The following is a 26,028-nucleotide window of genomic DNA, read 5'->3' on the forward strand; positions in this document are numbered from 1 at the left end:
ATTGAGATCTGACTACGTTAAAGTTGTTTTAGGAACAATTTTTTTTTTAACTTTTATACAAGTATAATAAGAATGAAGTTAGGCTTGATGCGGCGGTAAATATACAACGACCTAGCGCTTATTATGAGGAAATCCAAAGTCCCCTGCAAGTGTCCAAAATCGGAAATCGGCCATTAGTGTCCAAAATCGGAGATCGCCCATTAGTGTCTAAAATCCAAAATAGGCCCCTTGTGTCCAAAATCAGAAATCGGCCAGCGGTGTCTCGGTGACTGGTGTCCAAAATCCAAAATCAGTCATTAATGTCCAAAATCCGCCATGAGTGTCCAATCGGAAATTGGTAAATACTGTCCAAACTCCAAAATCATCCACTAGTACCCAAATTCGGAAATCAGCCATTAGTGTCTAAAATTTCAAATGGGCCGCCAGTATACAAAATCCAAAATTGGCTATGGAAGGCAGTAGCCACAAAAATTGGAGGTTGAGTGTCACGCAATTTAATTGCGAGTTTGTTTCCAGTTAGTCTGGGAAGGGAATGTAGCATTGTAAAGGCCAGTCATTATTCTTCGCCTGGGGGACGAAGAGATTTCAGTTGTGTCACGATCAAATTTATCTGACCTCTAGGCGCCCATTACAAGAAAAGGGCTGCTGGATCCCCCCATAAGGGGTCATAATTTCCTTATGATCTTCCTTCATTGGCGGTTAATCCGTCCCCCGGTTAGCTCAATTGGTTAGAGCGCCGGATTGTGTTGTGCGGGAGGTCGAGGGTTCGAGCCCCGACCGGACCAATACTCATGGTCTTAAAATAACTGAAGAGAATTTGCTACTTTCCTATAATATTAGGAAATGGATAGATATTCTAGTCTTCTCGGATAAGGACGAGTAAACCGTAGGCCCCGCCTCCTACAAGGAGAGATTACTGTGTGGTGGATGTCCTCCCCTGGGGTGGAATGAGTGGGTTTACTGGGCCCGCAGTAATTGGCGCAAGCTGTTGCGGTGTCCCTGCCTGTCGGCGAATCTAATAAATTAAATTAAAATCAAATTAATCGTCCGTCAGTTTTCTAAAGTCCCCCCTTTATACGCTGTTAGCGACGGCTGATCCCACTTTCTTTTCCCCTGAAAACCGCGTGATTCCCCCCAAATCCTCCAACCTCCCCCCCTCCCCCCCGCTGGGATAAATTATGACAAGTTCCTTAACGATAGTCGTGTCAATTATCCAATCCAGTCCGCCTCAGTTCGCTGTCCAGTCCAGGGTAAATAGAGTACCATGATTCCCTCGGAGTCAAATCATCTAAATATCTAATACCCCTGAATTACGCAAAACGTTTTTGAAGCATAACAAGCCTATTTTCTCACAAAACGAATAAATTTTTAATATATTTATCTATTTGGATTTTAAGTTCACACAAAAAGGTCCTATGACAAAACTTAGCGCGTGTTTCCTCTACACGTGACAGTTTCAAGCTGCTAGATAAAAATTTAGAGTATATCATGGGCTACCTAACCGTACACACTTCTGTCATTCAAAGAGAGAGGAATTCATTTTAATTTTATCACGAACAACATTGAAAATCAACATGACTGAATCATAACATATCAATCAATATCAGCGCCTTTGATTTTATGATCATCTTTTTTTATACTCAGAGGTATCCTCCAATAATCTGACCTATATTGTCATTCTCACTTTGATAATCTCTGGTTCCATGGTATCCTAAGCAACAAGTATCAGTGCTCACAACACAAATTTGCTTAACCACGAGACCTGACATGTATTACGCTATTGCTAGCAGTCGTTGAGTAACCTTTTATTTTTTTATGGAAAACAGGATCCGTTCTCTTCTATCACAGCATAGGCGATCCCTGGAGGGTAGAACAAAGAAACTGATTTCAGTAAACTTAGCCCAAATATTTACAAACACCGAGATCTGGCCATCCTCGGAGACCCAGGGGCTCTGGGTCGATTTCAAGTCAGGGCATGAAGAGCCCCTGTGGACATTGTCTTACAAGACTAGTTCCAAACGGTCGCAGTCGTTCTGCCATCTGATTGGTGCCAGAAAATCTTTGTGTTTTTCTGCCCAATCAGAGTGAAGTGTCCTTTCGTGTGTTTTAACACGGACATATACTTATAGCTTAGTTGCTCGCTATGTTTGTTTGGGCCGTCCAACGCAGACTTGCTTGAGGTGAAAAGTTTCAGTCTTGGCACACAATGTAAGAGAAATCGATCAGATTGTCCGCGAAAATCTTACCGGAAATTATACTGAATACTTTCGCAGGTATCACTAGAGAACGTGTTTTACAGTTTGCGAGGTTTGTATGCAACACGATGGTTGCAGTCATTGATATGTCGCTTTAAACGTTAAACGAGATTTAAGCTTAAATCTTTTCTATATTTTTTGCATAATTTGCTGTGACTGAAACTTTGCCAATCCCATGAAGTTATTTCGTCGCACGGGCCACGCAGGTATGTCGAGCAACTGGTACTTGCGCAACTTTCTGTGCGTGTCAAAATCTAATCTCATCTTCGCTTGAAAAAAAAGAAAAGCAAAGCGAGGAAACTTTAGTTTATTAGATGTGGGTAGATGGCCCTGTACTATTAAGCTGACATTTGCAATAAAGCAAACCCGCCCTTTCCATCCACTATTTCTTGGTCTTTGGTTTTGTTTTTCCCATTGAAAGCAGCATCGGATCGATTCCCAATGATCAAAGGTATTTCACTTGGTCTTCAACAATCGACAGAAGAGGTGAAATGACAATGACCAAGGGACTAGAAGAGAATCCGTGGCCTTCCTAGCTCAAGAATTTCAACACTCTAGGCAGCAGTTGAAAGATTAAATTCTTTCCTAACCCCTTCGGTAACTGCCCGAAAATACCTCTCCTTCCCACGATATTTTCATTAATAAGTTTTTGTTCAGATTTTAATTAGCTAACCGGAAACACAGCTAAGCTTTCCCTAAGCGCTTGCTGGAGGTCGTCCACGAACTTAAGCCGTATTGTGAACGACTTTACTACAAAGCGAAGATTAGATTTTGGCGCGCACAGAAAGCAGAAAGCTACGTAGGCGAAAGCGCCAGTTGCCCGACATACCTGCGTGGCCCGTGCGACGAAATAACTTCACGGGTTGGCAAAGTTTCAGTCACAGCAAATTATGCAAAAAATATAGAAAGGTTTAAGCTCAAATCTCGTTTAACGTTTAAAGCGACATATCAATGACTGCAACCATCGTGTTGTATACAAACCTCGCAAACTTTAAAACACGTTCTCTAGTGATACCTGCGAAAGTATTCAGTATAATTTCCGGTAAGATTTTCGCGGACAATCTGATCGATTTCTCTTACATTGTGTGTTAAGCCTGAAACTTTTCACCTCAAGCAAGTCTCCGTCGCACGGCCCAAACAAACACAGCGAGCAACTGAGCTACTAGTATATGTCCGTGTTAAAACACACGAAAGGACACTTCACTCTGATTGGGCAGAAAAACACAAAGATTTTCTGGCACCAATCAGACGGCAGAACGACTGCGACCGTTTGGAACTAGTCTTGTAAGACAATGTCTCCAGGGGCTCTTCATGCCCTAACTTGAAATCGACCCACAGCCCCTGGGTCTCCGAGGATGAGATCCGGCGTGAGCAATAAAATAGGCGGTGATTTCGAGATCCGATCAATTACTCGTAGAAACAATTTTTTGTTCGCTTCTTTATCGCCTTCCATAAATCTATGATTGACGTGGTGGTGATATGCAGCAAGTAAGAGTGCTTCAAGGTAGCTAGTGAATTAGAGTGTCTGTTGGTAAATCGATTACGTCAAGGGATTTCATTCGTTTGTTGATCCGTCGATTGGTCAGGAGCTACCCAGCCAGCCAGTCAGTCTGTCTAACTGAGGTAGAGACACCCGCAGAACCAGTTAGTCAGTCAGTCAGTCAGTCAGTCATTCACATAACAATTTAACAGGTCAGTCAGTAAGCCAGGCAGCCAGGAGCCAGTCAGTCAGTCAGTCTGTCTAGCTGAGGTAGAGACACCCGCAGAACCAGTTAGTCAGTCAGTCAGTCAGTCAGTCATTCGCATAACAATTTAACAGGTCAGTCAGTAAGCCAGGCAGTCAGGAGCCAGTCAGTCAGTCAGTTGGTCGGTCGGTTACTCAGTTAGTTAGTCAGTAAGGCAGCAAGTCAGACGGTCAGTCAATCTGTCGGTCAGTAAGGGTGTTATTGAATGAGTGAATTTAAATTGATAATTTAGAGACTCGGAGTTGGTGAGTGAGTGAGTGAGTGAATGAATCCTCTTTCTACCTAATTCCGTCAACAAACTTTATTTATCACGATATAAATGTCCGGCTTTCAGAGAGGATACCCGGAGATTCTGATTCACTGTCTCAGGTGACGATAGAATAATCGCTTATGCTTCTAGGAGTTCTCTACGTGTGATGGCCAAAAGCAGCATTCACAATTAGAATACAGGTTTACTTACGAATGAGTCTTCGTCGTCTTGCCTGTGGTGCTGCACAGGATACCCGTCACAACTCTCATTTTCCCTTGGTGGGGGATGATCGTCATGCTCGTAGTCTTCCCTGGGTGAGTAATGAACCCTTGGCTGGGCATCTTCTTGATCGTAGTTTTCCCTAGGTGAATAATAAATCTGTGGATGACCGTTTTCTTGTCCTCTCCTAAATATCGTAGGTTCAGGAAATTCTTCAATTGGGACGCCATGATGAGGTCTCCAAGTTGTGCGTCTAATTTTTCGTCTAGCAGACTAATCAGAAATAAGTACACTGTATTGTAGTAGGATCCTTTACTCTTTACAAAGTGAAAGTAAGACATATCGACCCGAAGTAAACGTGTAAGATTTATGGAAAAAAAAGACCAAAACAAAACAACACAAAAGGTGAAAAAACAGAAGGAGGAGGGAAGAAAATTTACAAAAATGCAATCGAAACTCTCATTAGAACATGAACGGTGTCATGTTTTCAAGTCAGAGACGCAACTTGTAATAACGTTTACTTATTGTAATTATTGATGCAACGAGTGTTTCTAAATGCTTAGTAAAAGAACACTCGGAACAGATTGGAACAGGAAGCAAATTGAATGACATACATCTGACGCATACATACCACGCAGCAAGAGAGTATAGCGATGCTGAAAACTATTACCAGAGCAATGCCAATGGCGATCCCTATTTTTTCGCTCTCAGACATTTGCTCTGGAATGTCAGGCTTGTCTTTTCCCATAAGAACGACTTTGGTTACCTGTAATATAGTTGCAAGTTAAGATGACTCAGTCAAGATGAAGAGTCCTTAAATTAAGCCAACATCATCCTAGGGATAATCGAGAAAAACGCCAGCCGGCTAGTAGGTTCAATTTTTTTGACTCGATTGGTGGAAAGAATAGAGTGAATTTTTTTGCTTTAAATCACAAGGCCAGGTAAAGCAAAATCAGTCCTGATGAGTCAGGATTACTTTCTAAACGCGGGAGTAATGCGTGACAGGGAAATGTCTCAAATCCTTCTCGTTATTTTTCGCCAGTTCCACCACTTTCCTTCCACCAGTCATGAGATGTTGTCCAATACTGACCCTAATACTGGCGACGAGCTTCAGGCAAAACATGGCAAGCAAGTCAACATGTATGATCATATTGGATTACATGCCATTATAACATCTTGTCCTCTACGGCCTGTTAGACGCAATGGATGATAAATTAAGAATAAATTACCTCTCCAAGGAAAACGGGGTCTAGTAAATGCATTTTGTGGTTTCTCCAATAGTCATAAAGAGTCCTGTAAGCTAGAATCGTGAGATTCTTATCCACGCCTAAATTACTAAGATCGTTTTCATCCTTTGAGACGAATAAGTACAGTATAGCGTTTTCAGTGCTTCTGGAACCACTGCAATAGGTTTCCTTGTTTATGAAACGAATCCTGCTTTCACTGACTTTCCGGAGCTGTAGTTCTTTAAATTCGATAAGTTCACCCGAAAGCTTTTTCGCAAACATTGGGAGAAGATCACAAAGTCGTGTCCATGACATGTCCCATGTCACCTGGATAAAAATACTGGGATCTTCTTCCGCCGAAAAACACTCTGCAGTAAAAAAAGAAATAAAGGAAGAAGGAAAAAAAGCAATTAGTAGGATTTCACGACAGCAATCATTGCGTTACCACTACTAACAGGAACAAAAACACCCCAACAAAGGCAACGACAACATCACATAGCAACAACACCAACAACAGCAGTAGCTAGCAACATCATCCTTAATACGACAAACAAACAAATGAAAGTAAAAAATGAAAAAAATAAAGCAAAAAAAAAATGTATATATATATATATATATCTACTTGAAAGAAAAAAAAAAGAGGGACCCAATTGCAAATGATAAGCGGATTCTTCAACTTACCGAAGAGGCCGATAAATACCAGCAGCAGTAATGCAGGTCTCATCATACAAACCTGTTTATTTAAAAAAAAATGATTCATTGATAAGAAAATAAAATTTATCAGAAATTGATAGCGAACGATCTAATTATCGTATTTCCTCGAATAATAACCGGGGGCGATTATTTCTTTTTTTTCACCAAAAAGGGGCAACTTTTTCGAGGGAAAGCGATTATTCGAGGGAGGCGATTATTTCAAATATTTCTCACAGAAGGTTGTGCCTTAAATATTTTTGTTTTATTATACCATTAAATCAAAAAAATAATCACATCAAATATAAGCACGATGGACTACGATGATTGGGGAAAAACTTCTGTGCAAGAACGACAAAAGAGAGGAAGCAAAAGCATATGACGACTTTGCGGTCGGTTTATATGGAAAAGACAGCAGTGGCGGCTCTGATGTTCTAGTTGGGCATGTACCAGTTGAACTATCCCGTCTCGTTTGCACTTTCCTGAATGCAGAAGATAGCAATGAAGGCGATGCCGAGGTTATCGAAAAGCGGACTGCAGAAAACGGACTTGTTGCTCCAGCGATTAATTCATTGCGGACAAGGAACAAGAACATATCCGATGTGTTAAATAGAGAGCTCCAAGCAATAAAGGAAAAAGTGAAGTATATGAACGTTGTCATAGAAAAAAACTGCAAAATAATCGGTGCTTTTGTAATCATTCAGTGGTCACGGAACAATTAAATAAAAGCTTGTTTGTTACCCAAGATGCCAATTTTTAACTTGAGAGGGAGGGGGTAAGAGAAAGAGAAAATGGCGAGGGGAGGGGGAGGGGGCGATTATTCGAGGGAGGCGATTAATCGAGGGACGGCTATTATTCGAGGAAATACGGTATTTGGTTTAAACCTGCTAGTCCTTCAAAATTTTTTACTCCCGGCAAGAATGGAGGCTCATGTTTATCTTTATTTCACTTACAACCGCACAACGTTTAGGCTCGATTTCCGCCGCTCTCTTGAATCCGGTCAAGAGGAGGAGTCCGGGCTGTGATTCCCGACCAGCAGCTGGTAATCAAGCCTGCACAACGTTAGGCTTCTCTTTATCCATCATGGGATAGCTATCGAGTTGCGAAGCCAATCAGATTGTAGCACTTGTAATAGGATGGCAGGGGTTTACACTAAGGGGCCGACCATTTAACTATTGAGGGGGTGGGGGATTTTTAAAAAAAATTTCCTGCAAGCGCTCGTTGGAAGAAAAAAATTGCATGCAGCCCAAATGTAACAGAAAAAATGTAGCATAAAATCGGAAAAAAATATCCTGCACAGCAGATTGCTAGAAAAAAATTTCTTGATGACCAGAAATCACCCACCCCCCCTCAAAAGTTAAATGGTCGGCATCTAATGTATGATGGATTGGTTTATAATAATCAACACAGTTACATTAACATCATCCTCGGAGACCCAGGGGCAGTGAGTCGATTTCAAGTTAAGGGCAGAAGAGCCCCTGGGGACATTGTCTTACAAGACTAGTTCCAAACGGTCGCAGTCGTTCTGGCATCTGATTGGTGCCAGAAAATCTTTGTGTTTTTCTGCCCAATCAGAGTGAAGTGTCGTTTGGAGTCCTTTCGTGTGTTTTAACACGCATGTATACAACAAGCTCTGTTGCACGCTATGTTTGTCTCGGCCGTGCGACGAAGCTTTGCCCGAGGTGAAAAGTTTCAGTCTCAGCACACAATGTAAGAGAAATCGATCAGATTGTCCGCGAAATCTTACCGGAAATTATACTGAATACTTTCGCAGGTATCACAAGAGAACGTGTTCAAAAGTTTGCGAGGTTCGTATAAAACATAATGGTTGCAGGCATTGATATGTCGCTTTAAACGTTAGATGAGATGTAAGCTTAAAGCTTTTAAGATTTTTTGTACGATTTGTTGTGACTGAAACTTTTCCAATCCCGTGAAGCTATTTCGTCGCACGGGCCACGTAGGTATGTCAAGCAACTGGCGCTTATCCTTGCGTAGCTTCTTGTGCGCGCCAAACTCTAATCGTTGCCTTGTAGTAAAGTCTTTACAATATCGCCAAACTTGCAGATAACGTCAAGTGCGTGGACGACCTTCAGCAAGCGCTTAAAGAAAGCTTAGCTGTGTTTCCGGTTATCTTTACACTTTACACTTACACTTTATTTTTCTTTTTCTTACAAAATGATTTAGATTATGTTGACCCGCAGATAGCAAATTTGCTATTCGAGGCGTGTCAATCATCAACAAACATTATTTACAATATATAAAGAAAATTAAAAACTAAATAATTAGATATTGTTAAATTATAAAAAGAAGCATAGCTGGCAAATACATCAATAGTTGTTCAATAAAGTATAGAAGCAAATACATTAGTACTGAAAGCAATCGGATCAATTTGTTTTAATTATGCAGTCCTTAAGTTTAGAGGAGATCTTTTCAACATCAAGATAAGAATCTTCATTATCTAGTATCTGAAATAAAGACGTTTTAATTTGTTTATTAATTATTATCTCATTAAAATCTGAACAAAAACTAATCATCGAGAACATCGTGGAAAGGAGATATGTTTTCGGACAGTTACCGAAGGGGTTTGGAGAAAGTTTAATCTTTCAACTGCTGCGTTGAGTGTTCAAATTCTTGAGCTCGAAAGGCCACGGATTCTCTTCTAGTCCCTTGGTCATTGTCATTTCACCTCTTTTATCGATTGTTGAAGACCAAGTTAATTACCTTTGATCATTTGGAATAGATGCTGCTTTCATCGGGGAAAACAAAACCAAAGACCAAGAAATATTGGATGGAAAGGGCGGACTTGCTTTATTGTAAATGTCAGCTTAGTACAGGGTTATCTACCCACATCTAATAAACAAAAGTTTCCACGTTTAGCTTTTATTTTTAATTTTTCAAGCGAAGATTAGATTAGATTTTGGCCGGGCGTGCACAAAAAAATGCGTGAGCGCCAGTTGCTCGACATACCTGCGGGGCCCTTGCGACGAAATGGCTTCACGGGATTGGAAAAGTTTCAGTGACAGCAAATTATACAAAAAATCTTGAAAGTTTAAGCTTACATCTCATCTAACGTTTAAAGCGACATGTCAATGCCTGCAACCATTATGTTTTATACGAACCTCGCAAACTTTTGAACACGTTCTCTTGTGATACCTGCGAAAGTATTCGGTATAATTTCCGGTAAGATTTCGCGGACAATCTGATCGATTTCTCTTACATTGTGTGCTGAGACTGAAACTTTTCACCTCGGGCAAAGCTTCGTCGCACGGCCGAGACAAACATAGCGAGCAACAGAGCTGGTTGTAGATGTGCGTGTTAATACACATGAAAGGACTCCAAACGACACTTCACTCTGATTGGGCAGAAAAAAACAAAGATTTTCTGGCACCAATCAGATGCCAGAACGACTGCGACCGTTTGGAACTAGTCTGGTAAGACAATGTCCCCAGGGGCTCTTCTGCCCTTAACTTGAAATCGACTCACTGCCCCTGGGTCTCCGAGGATGCATTAACATAGAATTGCGTGATCAATTAGTCCGTCGGCCTCTGTGGTAGTCAAGCACCGTAATGTATTCAAATTTTTTCCCTTGACATATGAACGTTGCACAAAAGCATTCGTTTCACCGACTGCATTGCAGCGCAGAGGATGAAATAGGGCGGGCCAAAGGCGAAAATCATTACAGAAATAAACACCGCGTGGCGGCTTTCACTCTTACCTGCGGATGAAGCCAAAACAGCAAACAGCTAAAAGGAAATCCAGTTATTTTAAAAATGTTGGAAATCTATTCCATAAGTTTGTTTTCTTTCTAATCACATGAGCTGAATTTTTGCGGCAGGGATCCCGTAAAAATTGATCCAAACCCTTCTTTAATTACTTTCCATGCTTTGTCCATGGTTAAGGTTATCGTGATCAGTTTGGCCTGCAACCGCAAAAGCTGATCGGAGCACAAGAATCTATTTGAAAATATCACGTCAATGTCCTCGGCTTCCATTCAACGAAGTGCATATTGTGTTATGTTTCTTGTTGGTTTGGTAGTTCACTGACCTCGAAATTATCGCACACGCTTACGAGATCCAACAGATTTAGAATCTAATCGTAACAAGTAAGAGTGCTCTAAACAGCTCAAGGGGGAGATCTACAGAGCCAATAAAGGCGTAAGTAAGCTTAACAGAAATTGTTTAGTAAAATACATTCTATGTCAAACGCATTCACGATTTACAGAGGGGATGCAGAGCTCTTGGAAGACCACCGCGGTTCGAGTTAATGTCCACTAACCTTGCCTCTTGAATGTTGGCGGCGATTCCTTTAATTCGTTTCTAGAATCGTGGAGGTGCTGCTTATGAAATCAAAAGAGAGGTTGAGCCAGTTGAAGTCGCTTAGGAAAGATCGTAAAATTACCTTTTGTAGGTATAAGCTACTCGCGTAGTCACAGTTCGCAAGAAGTCAGTGTGCTTGGGATGAAGTAGACAACAAAAAAGTCTTCTGAACCCTCGACCCGACGCGCAACACTAAACGTGCAAGGAATCAATTGATTTGACAGGCACGTCGGAAAGGTAAACATTGATATTGTTTTTTTTTTAATCCTTGGCAATGGCTTGCCCTCTCCTGGATGGCTCCCAATCTCATTTGCAAGTTTGGCATTGTTTCACATGAATGCTAAGTTAAACAGTAAGTATGTTCAACAATGTTATTTTGCTAATTTAATCAATTGAACAACAACAAACATATGAAACATATGTGTGAACTGCGGTTATGAGACGTATATGAGAACGATCCTTCGCAGTAAAGCACTATTTGAGCAATAGTGAAAATCAGACCTGAAAAAAATTTCAGGCCTGTACGGGACTCGAACCACTGACCTCTGCGATACTAGTGCAGCGCTCTACCAATTGAGCTAACAAGCCAACTGGGAGCAGGCCATCAAATTAATTCGATATAAACCCGTAGATGATAAATCAAACAACAACAAACATATGAAACATATGTGTGAACTGCGGTTATGAGACGTATATGAGAACGATCCTTCGCAGTAAAGCACTATTTGAGCAATAGTGAAAATCAGACCTGAAAAAAATTTCAGGCCTGTACGGGACTCGTACAGGCCTGAAATTTTTTTCAGGTCTGATTTTCACTATTGCTCAAATAGTGCTTTACTGCGAAGGATCGTTCTCATATACGTCTCATAACCGCAGTTCACACATATGTTTCATATGTTTGTTGTTGTTTGATTTATCATCTACGGGTTTATATCGAATTAATTTGATGGCCTGCTCCCAGTTGGCTTGTTCGCTCAATTGGTAGAGCGCTGCACTAGTATCGCAGAGGTCAGTGGTTCGAGTCCCGTACAGGCCTGAAATTTTTTTTTTCAGGTCTGATTTTCACTATTGCTCAAATAGTGCTTTACTGCGAAGGATCGTTCTCATATACGTTAATCAATTGAACATGTGATTCAATAATTTATTGAACACAGGGCGTAATGAGATCGGACTACGATGAATACGTGCACGGGTTATCTCTCTGCTAGATAAATACACGAAACCAAGCGAAAACAAACCTGCACTGTGTCAATTTGATTGACTTCAATTGGAAATATCTCTATCCACTCACCATGAAGAGGAATTCAAGCTATCGTCAACTTGTTCAAAGTAATGCATCTATTGAAATAAAACGTGTGCTCACGATTGTTTGAGTCTTGCTAAATCACATTTAGCAGGAGATTTCGAGCCTGAACTTTACATTCTGAAAGCTGCTTATATCACAAACAACCAATAAAGACCGCAAATATGCAGCGGACAGGAAAACCCGCAAAATACACTTCTCGTTGTCTATGGCGAGGACACGTAATTTGAATTAAAAGAATTGGATTCTGAGCAAAATACTGTTTTTGTTACTTTGCTGGACTTTGAAATATGTGTAAATGTGGTGTAACTTTCCCAACGTCGGGCTCTCATGACCAATTGTTTCAAAGTATGCTGACCATTTCTGACCAACTTCGTATCGAACCACGAATTAGCCACCCCCCATCCCCCATTGCCCCCACTCCACTTGGAAAAGAGAAGAGTGTATATGCATGTATGGGTGTGCCTGTGAGTGGGGGGGGGGGGGGGGGGTGAAGGGCAAGTCGAAAATTGTATTGATACATAGCAAACGAAGGAGGCTGAAACTAGGTAAAAACAAAGCAAAACAAAAACAGAACAACAAGCACAAAAATGTAACACGAAAACACAAACAAACAATAGAGTGGGGAACACTGTTCGCGATGTTCAATATTTGGACGATTAATATTTCAGTGTCTTGAGATATTAAATATGTCGCAAGTGAACAACATGTCATCTAGCCTTTTAATTGGCTGTTTGAACAACACAGGAAATATCTGTAGTTAGTTGATCACAGGCTATTACGATAAAAGGCAGCAAAATCCTGTCAACGTTACCAGTCTAGAAATTCAGTCCTGAAAGCAATTCTTAAACAACACATGTGGCTTCGCCTTCTATAGGAGGTAGTAGCCACAAAAACTAATATCTAATGCACGGCCAACTTCCTCTGAAACCGAGTGGCCGTGGATACACTTAAAACAAATCTCTGTTATGGGCATACGTTAAACGATTTAGTTTTAGTAATCTTTATAAGGGTTGATTGGCCATTAATCCAATTTCAAGATGACGGCTTGAATTTCGTCCAAGTTCAAGTTTTAAAATGTGCACGTCTCTAATGACAAATAAAACTAACCGAGGATTTGACCACTGTCACTAATGCTTGCCTCAGCTTTGCACTGCTCTCACATTCGATAACATTGCTCAAATAACATACAGAACAAAATATGATGAAATGATCTATTAAGTAAGAAATCAGTACTGTAAGGATAATATGACTGCCATAGCTACGTTTTCGAATGAACAGTAACGCTCTCAAATAGGAGAGTAATTCTGACTACAAGCTTTTTTTGTTCGGTATCATGTCCAAAAAATATTTACATTCAGTTCCTCAGAGCTTTTGAGTCTGAAAGAAATAAAATGTTAAACATGTTTAATCAAGAGATTATCAAAATGAGTCGGATACTATATATAGGACTTAATCTATCAGTACGTAGTCACATGTTGTTTTTAGACCAGAGGTATCTGTTCTTAAGAAGATTAAGTCAAGTGCACTTTGCACGGACACTTCACGCCATGCCTTGGAGGGAAAGATTCGAAATACAGAATTTCGTCTTGTTGAAATCGCTGAGTAATGATTAAAAATAAACCGATTTTAATTTTTCAGTATAGTTACCTCTGCTGACTCATCGTAGTTGACTGTGTACTCATACAGCGCCTGTGAATGAGAATTTAATTGCTTGAGTTTTACAGTTGTATTTGCAACACAAAAACTTGGTTCTAAGAATTGTTCATATTTTACCTTAATTATTCGTTACATTGATCTCACGGACAAATGCTGAACAGACTCCGAGAGTCTACACGCAGACAGCGGACAGACCCAGTAACTGAAAATTATCAGGTAGGTGGACAGAAGACGCAGATCTTAACCGCCAGATAAGAAGCCAAGCAAAATTTAGCAATTTGTGATGGTATAGGGCTAACTCAAAGACCCTCTTCGAATTTCTGGCCGATACAGTGTATTTCTCGTCATTCACGACTCTTTGGTTTCAAGAATAACTGTGACCTTCTCTCTGTAAAGAACTACTTCCCAAAGATATATATACATATATATCATAAGAAAAGTCATATCCTAGCCAGTGGTTTTGACATACCTGGTAGATAAAGTTATAATGTTCCAGGGTACAGACGATACCATGACGGTCATTTCTGAGGTTCTTGGACAACTCAAACACATCAACAACTGATGTTTTACTTTCTTCGTGACTTTTAACGCCGATATCCACAGCAATATACACACCAGTGAAGCCCAGGCCATCACTGAAGGAGACAATTGTAAATCGTTACATTAAGAAGCGAACATGATGATTGGTCAATTTACCGTTGTCGATAAGAGTGCAGACCACGCTAAGCCACTTCCGATTTGTTAAATATTTGATAGAAGATAATGGATGCTTGAAAGAAAGCGAGGAGGATAGGAAGGGGGGATGGGAAGGGGGGATGGGAAGGGGGGATGGGAAGGGGGGATGGGAAGGGGGGATGGGAAGGGGGGATGGGAAGGGGGGATGGGAAGGGGGATGGGAAGGGGGGATGGGAAGGGGGGATGGGAAGGGGGGATGGGAGGGGGGTCTCCTCTTCAGGTCACTTCAAATTGAGTGCATCCTTGTGTTCGAGAGAGCTATGTCCGCCTATTCACTCCTCTCACACAACTCAATGGAAACAGAAAAACCTGCAGGAGAAAAATCAGGCAAAAAGGATCGGAGGTCCAACACGAAAGGTTTTCCCTCACTTTTGGCCTGGGTAGAAAACGATAGAAACAAATAAGGCAGAAAGTTATAGTGTGCTGTTCATAATCTGCACGCTAACACAGACCTGCAATGTACAATGGTAGGAGCTTTGGTGCTGCTGTATTTCTTGCTTGCTTCTCGTGTGGCAGTCACGAACCCAACAAACAGAGCCACATTGGGCAATGCACGCTCCTTCCATGAGGTGAATTTCATGTACGACACCTCGCGTGCGGAAGATGGTTTCTGTAATGAAAAATAAATGGGAATATCAACAACAGAATACTTACTCACTGACTCATATAAAATCATCTAAGTCCTGACTTCGCCGAGCCACTCATTCTCAAAATTATTTTCATGAAGTCTCTAATAAATAGAGGTATAAATCTTTACATTTTAGTCGAATATCCATATGGTGCGCATCACACCATCTTCACAGACCACCATAAATTAAAAGGACATTACAAGAAATTCATGTTTCAACGCTCGCACCAGTCAAAACATGTCAAATTGTAAAGAATAAAATAATTCGGGGGTGTGATTTTCGTACTCCACCTGTTTCTGTACACACCATACCAGATTATCTACACAACAACGTACCACGTATGATGGAAACACTGTAGGTGTGTAAGATGACAACAAATTTTTCCAGAGAAGGGCTCTAAGCTTATAGGACTCTATGATCTACAATGACAACCATAATCACCTTGCTGTCTGCTATGTTCAAAGTACTTATGGTGTAATCTGCTTTCTTCATGATTTGCTTGACTGTAACTTCAATGCAACCAAAGCTCTTTGTATTTCCTTCTCCCTTTGGTAAGTAATCCATGAATTCGGCCTGAAGAGCAACAATAACACAAGAAGAAACGGTAATAACAAATCTTAATCCTTTACACCCTACCATCAACATGCATATTCTCTATACTGTTCTCTACACATTTCCTAAGGTGCTGACAAAGAGAATTTGTTTATCAATCAAGGGCTTCTTTTGTCATTGATCATTTCCTTAACTCTCCTGACCTTACTGTGTGATTCAGGGGTGATATCGTAAGGAGAAATTAGATGCTATTCACTCTTAGGGGCGAGACAAATTAAAACAACAACAAAAAAAAAAAGACAAAGTACCGGTTTTTCTTTCTCTTCCTCGTTTACCATGACAACTAATCGAGACTCTTGCTCCCAAACCATTCGCCAGAAATCTTCCGCTGTTTCATACAAAGGATGTTGGGTGGCGATGTAACACCGCTGACCCTTGTGATCCTGGTCAGGAAAGCAAAAGAGTATTTTGTCACCGATTTTTCGCTGACAGGTGAGATCAAGCAAAACTGTGTAATAAATCTATAAATACATCGATAGCAATTACCCTGATCCAGTTAGCATTGATGTAATCTGGGTTTGAAGATAACTTTACTCTAGTCTTAGGAGCTGAAAAAGAAGTCAATTAGCGCAGATTTAGGGACCAACTGAATAAAGAAAAAATTACTACATTGTCGTGGTAAAGCTCGAGAATCCTTACCTGGCAGTACATCAGGCGATCTGTTTTTGCTTTGAGTGCTGGCTGGATAGCTCACTTCCTCTTCAGGTACGTCTTTGCTAAGGTTCTGAAAAAGACATAGGTCCGAAATATTGCTATCGGATGGATGTGAAGTATGGAAATGATGAAAACGGCTTCTAAAGATAAAAGACCAGGTTTGGCAAAAATTTTTCACCACATATAGATAATTGTTGAAGGAGAAGTGATGGTTGCGTTAAAGAAACAAGTGGCACTAATTCTTAAATTAAACAGTCAGCGAAACGAAACGAAACGAAACGCAACTTTTTTCAACTAGGTTAACATACGAGCAAAGGCTGATAGTTTCTAAAGAAACTGTTTGGGGCTGCGTTGGTGAGGGTAACGAAATAAGTTGGATATATCAACAAAGTTGAAATGGTAAATTGGCCACCGTAACGATTACAAATGCTGACGTTTTGAGCGTTAGCCCTTCGTCGTCATTCGCTCAGACGAAGGGCTAACGCTCGAAACGTCAGCTTTTGTAATCGTTACGGTGGACAATTTACCATTTAGACTTTGTTGATACATCCAAATTATAACATACGAGCAGATTGAAAATTCTGACTGGTTTTGTGAAGCCGGATACGGCAGTAGTTTAGATTTTAAAGCAAAAATACTTCCACCTAAACTGTATTTGCACCAATCGTAGTCTATGGTTAACTTTTAAGTGTACCTAAACCCCAAATTTGTTTTTCGCTTAACGAAATAAGCTTATTTTTTGGGGTATTTCTGTGCAAAAATGTTTTAATTTTCTCAAATCTTTAATTTTCTGTGCCCAGTCAAAATACGGAAAATCGGCCGCCATCTTGCCCCACGACCGAGTTTAAAGAGGAATGGCTCTAGTGGGTAATGTGACGCCAAATCGAGAACACGAAAGTCTGCATTTCACACACTTTCACTTGTTTGGGAAGGTTGTCGTCGATATTGTCCGAAATATGCCGACTAGGTGTGTTGTATGAGGAATGTATGAAGTGCGATACCCTCTTGCAAATTTCGCACGTTGCTAAATCCTTCTATAACACACTTAGTCGACATATTTTCGGACAATATCGACTACAACCTTCCCAAACAAGTGACAATGTGTGAAATGCAGACTTTCGTATTCTCGATTTGACGTCACATTACCCGCTAGAGCCATACCTCTTTAAACTCGGTCGTGGGGCAAGATGGCGGTCGATTTTCCGTATTTTGACTGGGCACAGAAAATTGAAGATTTGAGCAAATAAAATATTTTTTGAACAGAAATACTCCAAAAAATGCGCTTATTTTGTGAAGCGAAAAACATTTTTGGGTTTAGGTGCACTTTAATTAAAAGGGTATTTACAACCTTGAATTCGGCCTCTTTCTTCTTTTCGTTCCTGTTTCTTATTGCCAAAGCCACAATTCCAACGGTGCCAGTCTTGTGTGTCAGCGGTACGTCCTCATCGTCGAGGATCGAATGAGCAGAAGAACGTCTTCTACCGGGATCTTTAAACTGAGCATCAATATGGCGTAAACCTGCTGGGCTCGATTTCTTGGATCCGCTGCCTTGTTCCTGGTACAAAAATATTACAGTTAATGTGCTAATGTCAGAAATAGCGAGGTGCAGCATGTGAGGGCAAATTTGAATGGCTCTTTCATTCCGCAGCTGGTGAGAGGTGCAAATGATTATTCTCATAAATTTATTTACACGCTTTAAAGATATGTTTTAGACGTACCTCTCCTCTAATATTCGCCGATCCCCTGCGGGAGCCTTCAGAATCAGACGAAGCCGTATCAGAAGCCTGTCCTGTCTTTGGTTGATTAACACCACTGTTGTCTTTATCGGCGTCAGGGGCCGGGCTAGTGATAATGACAGGAGCTTGACCAGCAGCTGAGTTATTTGAATTACAATCGTTTACAATCCCATCGTTATTCGTTGGAAAGTAAGCTGGGTTTTCGTAAGATGCAACATTTTCCTTTCCACCTGCATCCTCACCTGTTCCCTGTAGTAAATTGGCCGAGTGATATTAAGAATTATTAAAAACTAGATCATTGGATAATGCAATTCAAGAATTTTTATTGGCTTAGCCATCACGGTATATCAGCCAATATACCATAATTTACAAATATGGTAAGTGTACGTGTCAGCTTTAAATTAAAAGAGAGCTAAAAATTTAATAAAATTTAATAATTTAAGTTAATGTTTTTAATAAAACAATTATTCCACTCGCGCTTGTTGGATATGAGATGATTATAGCCAACTCGGCGCTACGCGCCTTGTTGGCTATCTATCATCTCATATCCAACAAGCGCGAGTGGAATAATTGTTAATTAGACGAATTTTGGAAAGGCACAGCGCTGTACAACGCATTTCAGAAGTTCGTATCAATACCGGTAATAAAGGCAGGGTAACCCCGCGAAGATGACATGGCAACTTCTCAAAATGATCAGAACTCGATCTTGCTCTGACTCTTTAAAACAAGCCATCAAAGATCGTGACTGACTCTGGAAAGAGTTTATGTGTGTGTGTGTGTGTGTGTGTGTGTGTGTGTGTGTGTGTGTGTGTGTGTGTGCGTGTGTGAACGTTCTACTACAGCGGAGGTAGTGTCGCTTGGCACTCGCACCTGCACATCAAGTAGAAGAATATAAGAAAAGTAAAGAGTCAGTCCTAAATAATCTTTTGAAGCAGAAAGAAATGACAAAAATCGAACTCAACAAGGCTGGATGGAAGGTGTAGGTTTTATGTTCAGAGGTTTAAAAACTAATCATTGCATACCTCCTTTTCTTTGCCATGAGTATCTTTGTCTTCAATATCAGTTTCGTCTTTCTTTTTCTCTTTGACTTTTTTCTTCCTTTCCTTCTTGTCTTCTCTCTTTTTCTTTTTATCGTCCTCTTCATTGTTTCTTCCCATATTGCCACGGGAATCTACACCATTCGCGCCAATTAGGACTTGCATTGGGTGAGTCTCTTCTTCTTCCTGTTTTCTTCGCCTTTTTGCTGCACAACAGAAAAGCTGAGAAACAAGACAAATAAAAATCTGGTTAATAGTTTGTTACTGGGGTATCAAGATCAGCAAAATATGTTCTGCCGGCTCATCAGATGGATAGGGCACTTGGCCAATTTCATACTCTTGCCCCATCGATAAGCTGTCACTGCCTCGTTCACTTTTTCTTCTGTTCTTTTGCATTTCCATTCCCGTTTCATATTTATTCATTCCTATTCTTAGTCAGCAGTCTCCCCTGTCTCCTTTCTTTATACTCCTGCCTATTATTTCGAGCTTATTTTTTCAGATATTTCTTGGATTTTCGCTCTCGTGTCTCAATTTTCATCTTCCCGGTTAATGTAACTGAAAATTGTGCCTAATATACTTACACAACAGCATGCTACTGTCAATAAGACAAGACCAACGGCGCCTGCGACGGCAATGAGAATAATGGCCACTATTGAAAGATCACCAGAATCGTACGTAGATTTGTGTTTAGAAGCACCTTCGCCTGCCAGATCCACATGGATAACCTTGAATAGTATGAAACAAGATTATCACCTCTTAAAATTAAGACTGGTGGTCTCAGAGTTGCGTGGTCACTTCACGATTGACTAACTTCATATCTGACACTCAGAGGAAGCGATTTAAAAGAAGAGAAACAAGTTAATGGAAGGACCGACAGACAGAATGTTGGTGAAATAGACACATGGGGGGGGGGGGGCGGGGGTAAACGAAAGAAGTCATGGACGGGCAGAAATTGAGACAAACTAAAAGACAGGCAGAAAAAGAAGAAAAAAAAAATTCGAAAGTAAATGACAAAGTAAAATAAGTTTTACCTTTCCTTCAAAATCTGGTCCAAGAAGCGTGGTACTTCCATAATCCACGAACATTTTCAACACTTTATAAGCCTTCAATGTGAGACATTTGTGAAGCTTATTGGAGTCGACTTTAGAAACATAGAACCACACTTCTGCCTGCTCGTCCTTCTTACTTGGATCAGCGCAGTTTTTCTCGACGTTGGTGAAGACGATCCTGTCGGGAGATATTCTCGTACCGTTCTTGTCGAATAAGTTCCAAGCTATTTTTTGTTTCAGACTGTGCTCCAACTTGGAACAAAACTCTCCCCAGGTAATACCCAGTCTCACTTTGACGTAAAGACTAGGATTTAACACTGGTTCTTCTGTGCTGCGAGAAGTCGAAAATGTTGGCCCTTTTGTCTCAGTGATGGTTGCTGTGGGCTCTGACGTGGGTTTAGGATAGTGTTTACTGACGCAGACCATGCGAATAGTTTGTCCAAATTTGGTTTGGGTTGGGGTTGGTGTTTGAGGGGTGACTCTTACTCCCCAATCATAAGTTGCTCCTTCTGCATTTCTCCCGCACTCGATTAAGTAAGGGTTGAACTGGCTGCGTAATTCTGAAGCAGACGGAAGTACATACACTAAAAAGGCTCCATGTACAAAGAGCTGTTTTTCGTAACGAGACCCATTTACACACTTGAGATCTTTAGGCAGGAATTCAGCTTTAATGAAATATTTGTACTTTTTCAGTCTACTGTGTAGATAATCTTTGACTTTGGAAGCCCTGTCATGACTGTTCGAGTTGCAGTCGGACATATTAAGTCGAAATTCCACTTTAAACACTTTTTGTATCAGAGTGCGGGGATTGACGGAGGCTTCAAACGAGTCTTTTACCACTGATGTGTTTCCAATTGTACCGCTTTTGACTTTTTCGCTTAGTGGTTCCAGTGGCTTCACTACTGCTTTTGGTTCTTCGATGGCGACTGTCTTCATACCGACTTTAAGAACTACCGTTTTATTGTCACTCAGCAAATCAACTGTAACGTATCTGTAGTTATTGTCATTTTTGAAAATATCCTTGATAGCTCCTTCTAGTTGCTTGATTGTAAAGCTCCTATTTTTAGAAGCTTCGGTTAGATCAAAAGAAACCGAAAACTGTTTCTCCCCAGGAATGTAAGCTTGCCACTCTGGGATTAACGAAAAATTTCTTAGTTGGCCATTCTCAACAGTCGCTTTCAAACATTGAAGTTCCTTGTCGGGATTATACGAAGAAGTATCTTCTACCTGCAGGCGAAAGGTTACTATAGTGACGTTGTTAGGTTTTGGGCATGTGACCTTCTGTAATGTTGCCGTTTCGTTCCCTGGTAACGCCTTTTCGACTTCATCTTTCAGACTTTCCACACACGGATGCGTGTCATTGCATTCTTTCTTAAGTTTAATGACAACATCAAAAACGCGCTCAGAAAACAGCGTCTTTGATACATGAAAAGTACCAATGGTACCGTTCTCCATTTGCGTTGCAAGTGCGTTCTTTACTTCTGTTTCTGGTTTCGTTGCTGTGATATTGAAAAACCCTAACACGCTTCCGGGTTTGAACTCGATGACGTGGACAGTAGAGTTTATATCTTCAAACCTGAGCGCATCCTTTAAAGCCTTGGTCACGTTAGATTCCAGCGTAGTGTATTCAACACTTGATTCATTAAGAAATTTATCATTCCAAGTGATATCTAAGAATTCAATCATCACTTGAAACGCAGTGAAGTTATGATTTTCCGTGGGAGAAGAGGAAATGACGGTTGATGACGTGACACTTGTTGTTGGCGTTGGGGACATGGCTACGGCGGCAGCTGCATAAGATGAAATGAAGAGACAAATCTAAGTTTGCATCATGGTTTCTTTTCTTCTAGTGCCATAAATTATACCAAATAATACCCAGCCTGTGTTACTCTTCCGGTCAGCGGTGAAAATAAAAGAAAAACAGGCGCGGATAACCGCCGCCTGGTTAGCTCAATTGGGAGAGCGCCGGACTGCTGTGCGGGAGGTCGAGAGTTCAATACCGGCCGGACCAACACTCAGGGTCTTAAAATTAACTGAGAAGAATATGCTTCCTTTCTTTAACATCAAGAAATGGTTAGATATTCTAGTCTTCTCGGATAGGGACGAATAAATGGAGGTCCCGTCTCCTGCAGGGTTAGGGGCAGGAGACGTTAATTTCCCACGCACGAGATTACTGTGTGATGGATGTCCTCCCCTGGGGTGGGTTGGGTGGGTATACAGCGCTTTGGACAATTAGTGGATTTTAGCGCTATATAAATACAATTATTATTATTATTATTATTATTTAAAAGAGCGTAATAAGGAGTGACGAATGTGGGGCGAAGGGAAGAGACGATCGAATTTCCTTCTTAGTCCTCCCTCAAATTTTGTCCCATATTTCACCCCATCTTTTGCTGATTCCCTCGAACAGATTACTTGAACCAGGATGAAGGTAATGTTGTAAGTGTTCATTGATGGTGAGTATGTTATAAGGAGAAAATAGTGTGTGACAATAACTTCATCAATGAGTTACCATTGCAACGGCATTGCCTTTTAATCCACCCGAAGGCCCAGAATTCTCAATACCGTAAAATTCCGGTTATAAGTTCCCCGCTTAGAAGCCCTCACAGGTTATAGGCCCATCTACTTGGAAATAAAAATATTCATCCAGTTATGAGTCCCTCCCCCCCCCCCCCCCCCTACGGGTATTATCCCTCCTCCAGTTTTCCTTGTTTTCTTAAATTAAGGGCAGGAAGCCTCGCCGCCGTGAAATAGAATTGTTAATAAGGACAGCGAAGATGAACTCTGAGCTTCCAGTTTGTTGCGTTCCGGTTACGTTCACGCGTTGTTAAGTTTTGATTTTGCTCCTAACATTGAATTGTATTCGATTTCATTTTAATGAGGCTTGAAAGTTTAATTAAAAATTGGTAAATTATAAACTTATTCCATCGACACTGCTGTGGCTTATTTCAAAACGCTTTTTTCATTCCGCTTAAGAGCCTCTCCTCCCCCCCCCCCCTGATATAAGCCCCTCGGTTTATAAGCCCACTCAAAACCCCTTTCGAAGGTATATGAGCCCAGGGCTTATAACCGGAATTTTACGGTTTTCGTTTATTTTGGGGGCGCAAACTTTCCTGAATCCTGGACATACTTTAAGATAGCTCTGAACTTTTGTTTTCTGACAAAGTTGCTCCTTTCTCGTTTTTTTGTTGTTCTTTTCTTTTTAATGACGTAAAGAAAGTAACCGAACTCCTTTAGAAGTAACTAGAACTCATAGAGGAAACAACAAATGTAGTAAAATATTAACATAATTGGAACAAAACGCACGCAAGAATTTACATCATAGAGCAACTTAAACACACTTCAGTTAAATACGTCATCAAATACAAATATAAACACGGACAGTAAAATAAGAAAGCACCTAAAACTAAAAATATCTCGGTTCTAGAATTATCGAAAATTTGGCATAAGAATGCTCTCGCTGCAGGGTCTTGTAAGACCCTCTATGGTTTAGCTGCTGTTAGAAAAGTTTAGAGAACTCTAGTGCACAGAAAGAAACACTGCGATTTCCTTTAAACTCCAAGCTATCCTTTTTACCCAAGTGTCAATTAAAAGTTATCACTGACAAGCTTCAAACCTCAACGCATTTGTACAAAATAGCATTGACAACTGTTGAAGTCCTCGGCAGTAGGGCTCTTTATTTCGTTCTCGTAATTGCGCATTTCTTTCAATGTTTTCAAAGTTTGAACTTTGTCCTTTTAGAGCAAAGGAGGTGGAGGAGCTCAGAGGTATCGTCGTGAGCGACAAAATTTTGTGTTCTGTGTAATAATTGTTATCTTTTGAAGTTACTTTCATGTACAAGATAAGGAAAACGATGAACTCATGAGAAAAACATGAATCGTAATTCTAAACAAACGACTTAACGTCTCAACGTCGTGGGAGTCTCGAAAATTACCATTCGCTAATGCTACGACAAGAAACTCCTGGAATAAATTAATAAGAACATCGATAAGGGTTTTAACGAGTGAAGTTATCTTTCTGTTGAAAGTAATAGCACCTTTTTTTTTTTACCACCGAGGCACCAAACTCGTTTTACGTGAGGTTTTGAACTGCGCAATACATTTCTCCGCAATAACCACAATTTCTGGCTAAACATATTGCCATTGTTCAGTTGTCAATAAACATCCCCTCCTCCTAAAATTTGTAAACAGCTTTTACTGTTCAATATAAAATACAAACTGAAGTATGGTTGGGAACATGGCAAAAATAGGCAACCATGCAATTGCCTCTTAGAACGACTGAGCGGCAAACAGATAAAAAAATATATATATATGCATCTCTATACATCTATATTATCTAAAAATATGACTTTTGAGAAGTTAGCGAAGTTCTAGAATGTCCTCAACAAAAGCTTAAGCTTTTCCTGTCTCAACTATTCACCTGTTGTTTGTCTTCCATTGTTTTGTTTTTCTCAAGTTTACGTTAGTTTTCCGTCCTTGTCCTGGCAACAAGAACAGAGGTAGATCTTGGTCGCGAAAGAAATGTAAACTAAAACTACTGAATCAGTTTAACTTTTTTCGTTCAACGTATTTGTACTTACCTTGGACGTTGACCATAAAAACAGCAGTAAAGACGAAAAAAATCAACTTCAACATGGTTTCAATTGAATAGCTGGGTTGCCTCGAAAACCACACCGCCATGATAGAAAACAAGAGAGCTGCAACAGGATTTAAAGTACTTTGTGTGAGACACAGCATGATTTTGTAATAATGAACGCCTCTCGAGGCCTAAACATTTGAAAAACAGCAGGAATTGAAGTTTTACATTACAAAACTGCTCATCTAAGATAACTCAGACAAGAAAAAGATTACACAACATTTTAATTAAAAATGACACAAGTTTACTTTAACAAATCTTAACACCAATCTTTCTCTTCTTCTGCTCATAAGTCACACCAAGATACCTTACCTCGCAGCAACTTTAGACTTCCTCTTTTCTTCAAGAGTTTCGTCCCTTTTGCAAGCTCTCGGGGTGCGAAAGCTGGAGTGCCTACACTTTTTACCAGAGAAAACGAGTTTACTTTGCTTTAACAGAAACAATCGACTGCATAATTATTTATAGTGTTCTGTTTACTAAAGCAACCCGTGGCATTGTGGGTGCGATAATTGATCTGTGTGAAAATACTCTTCTGAAAGGTTGCGGATGGACCAACCTTTTAACACACGGGTGAAAAATTAATTTTGCTTTGCATTTCTTTGGCAGCCAGCTTTGCACCAGCAACATAAGGCCGAGAGATTTCCAGCAGGACAGAAAACCGTGTAAAGTGCCTGAGGGTAAAAAGTTTAGATTTTTCAGCCCATTTCCTACAGCTTGTTTCTCAACCTGACTTATTCCCCTTACCTTCCACTTCATAAATTAAAGTTAGTTTCCCTTTGCGTTAGATGTTTCTTCTGTATCAGACATCTAAGTTAGCCTGTTTGTGGCGCCGAGTGTAAAATGAGAGGGAAGCGTGTGGTTTAGAGGTCGTCATAACAACGTTCCCTCTTTTTCCTCCCCCACCATCATTACGTTGATTTCTAAATTAAACCCTGGAGAAGACTACATGGCTACCATAAACAGAAAAAAACAAAAAAAAAACAAAAACAGTCTTAACTAATGCATACATGTAGAGCTTTGACAGTAATCCTGCTTATTGTAATAACCTCAAAGACGGAAACGCGGTTGGAATTTAAGTTCTGTCCAGGCACGTTAAAGAAAGGCCGACCTAGAAGTATCGAGTAGTCTTGTTTCTGTCGGGGTGCCAATCATTTGTAAATATTTGTTCCGCCGGCACATTTAATTGAAATTAGGGACGTACACAACTCGACTTAGAAGTCCAACACAGAAAGCAAAGGGGTAAATTGGGTTAGAAAGGCATAAAAAACAACTCAAAGA

At 40.4% G+C, this 26,028-nt stretch overlaps 2 protein-coding genes across 6 annotated transcripts; both read right to left on the reverse strand.

Annotated features, from left to right (window-relative positions):
• Window positions 1-1,344: 1,344 nt before the first annotated feature.
• On the reverse strand, window positions 1,345-12,125 carry LOC111321746 (uncharacterized). Of its 5 annotated transcripts, none has more exons than XM_088757144.1 (8): window positions 11,993-12,125; window positions 10,661-10,718; window positions 10,101-10,128; window positions 6,377-6,428; window positions 5,699-6,063; window positions 5,101-5,235; window positions 4,461-4,742; window positions 1,345-1,860 (listed from the first exon to the last, which is right to left on the reverse strand). In XM_088757144.1, the coding sequence occupies exons 4-8, from the start codon at window positions 6,420-6,422 to the stop codon at window positions 1,843-1,845; spliced, it is 846 nt and encodes a 281-aa protein (XP_088613270.1). In that variant the 5' UTR covers window positions 6,423-6,428; window positions 10,101-10,128; window positions 10,661-10,718; window positions 11,993-12,125; the 3' UTR covers window positions 1,345-1,842. The 5 variants fall into 5 exon arrangements, with proteins under 5 accessions (XP_088613270.1, XP_088613271.1, XP_088613267.1 ...); XM_088757145.1 differs by having other exon boundaries at window positions 11,940-12,075; XM_088757141.1 differs by lacking the exon at window positions 10,101-10,128 and having other exon boundaries at window positions 11,993-12,124.
• Window positions 12,126-12,703: 578 nt separating this feature from the next.
• Window positions 12,704-25,217, reverse strand: LOC111321765 (uncharacterized). Its single transcript, XM_088757139.1, has 15 exons — window positions 25,063-25,217; window positions 24,695-24,811; window positions 20,098-21,905; window positions 19,648-19,791; window positions 19,052-19,288; window positions 18,012-18,278; window positions 17,642-17,848; window positions 16,279-16,363; window positions 16,126-16,187; window positions 15,888-16,022; window positions 15,469-15,600; window positions 14,851-15,008; window positions 14,133-14,298; window positions 13,655-13,696; window positions 12,704-13,384 (listed from the first exon to the last, which is right to left on the reverse strand). Exons 2-15 carry the CDS (start codon window positions 24,792-24,794, stop codon window positions 13,370-13,372), a joined length of 3,558 nt encoding a protein of 1,185 aa, XP_088613265.1. The 5' UTR covers window positions 24,795-24,811; window positions 25,063-25,217; the 3' UTR covers window positions 12,704-13,369.
• Window positions 25,218-26,028: the final 811 nt, after the last annotated feature.

This window comes from Stylophora pistillata, chromosome 4 (genome assembly GCF_964205215.1).
Source record: "Stylophora pistillata chromosome 4, jaStyPist1.2, whole genome shotgun sequence".
In the NCBI taxonomy this organism is placed as follows: Eukaryota; Metazoa; Cnidaria; class Anthozoa; order Scleractinia; family Pocilloporidae; genus Stylophora; species Stylophora pistillata.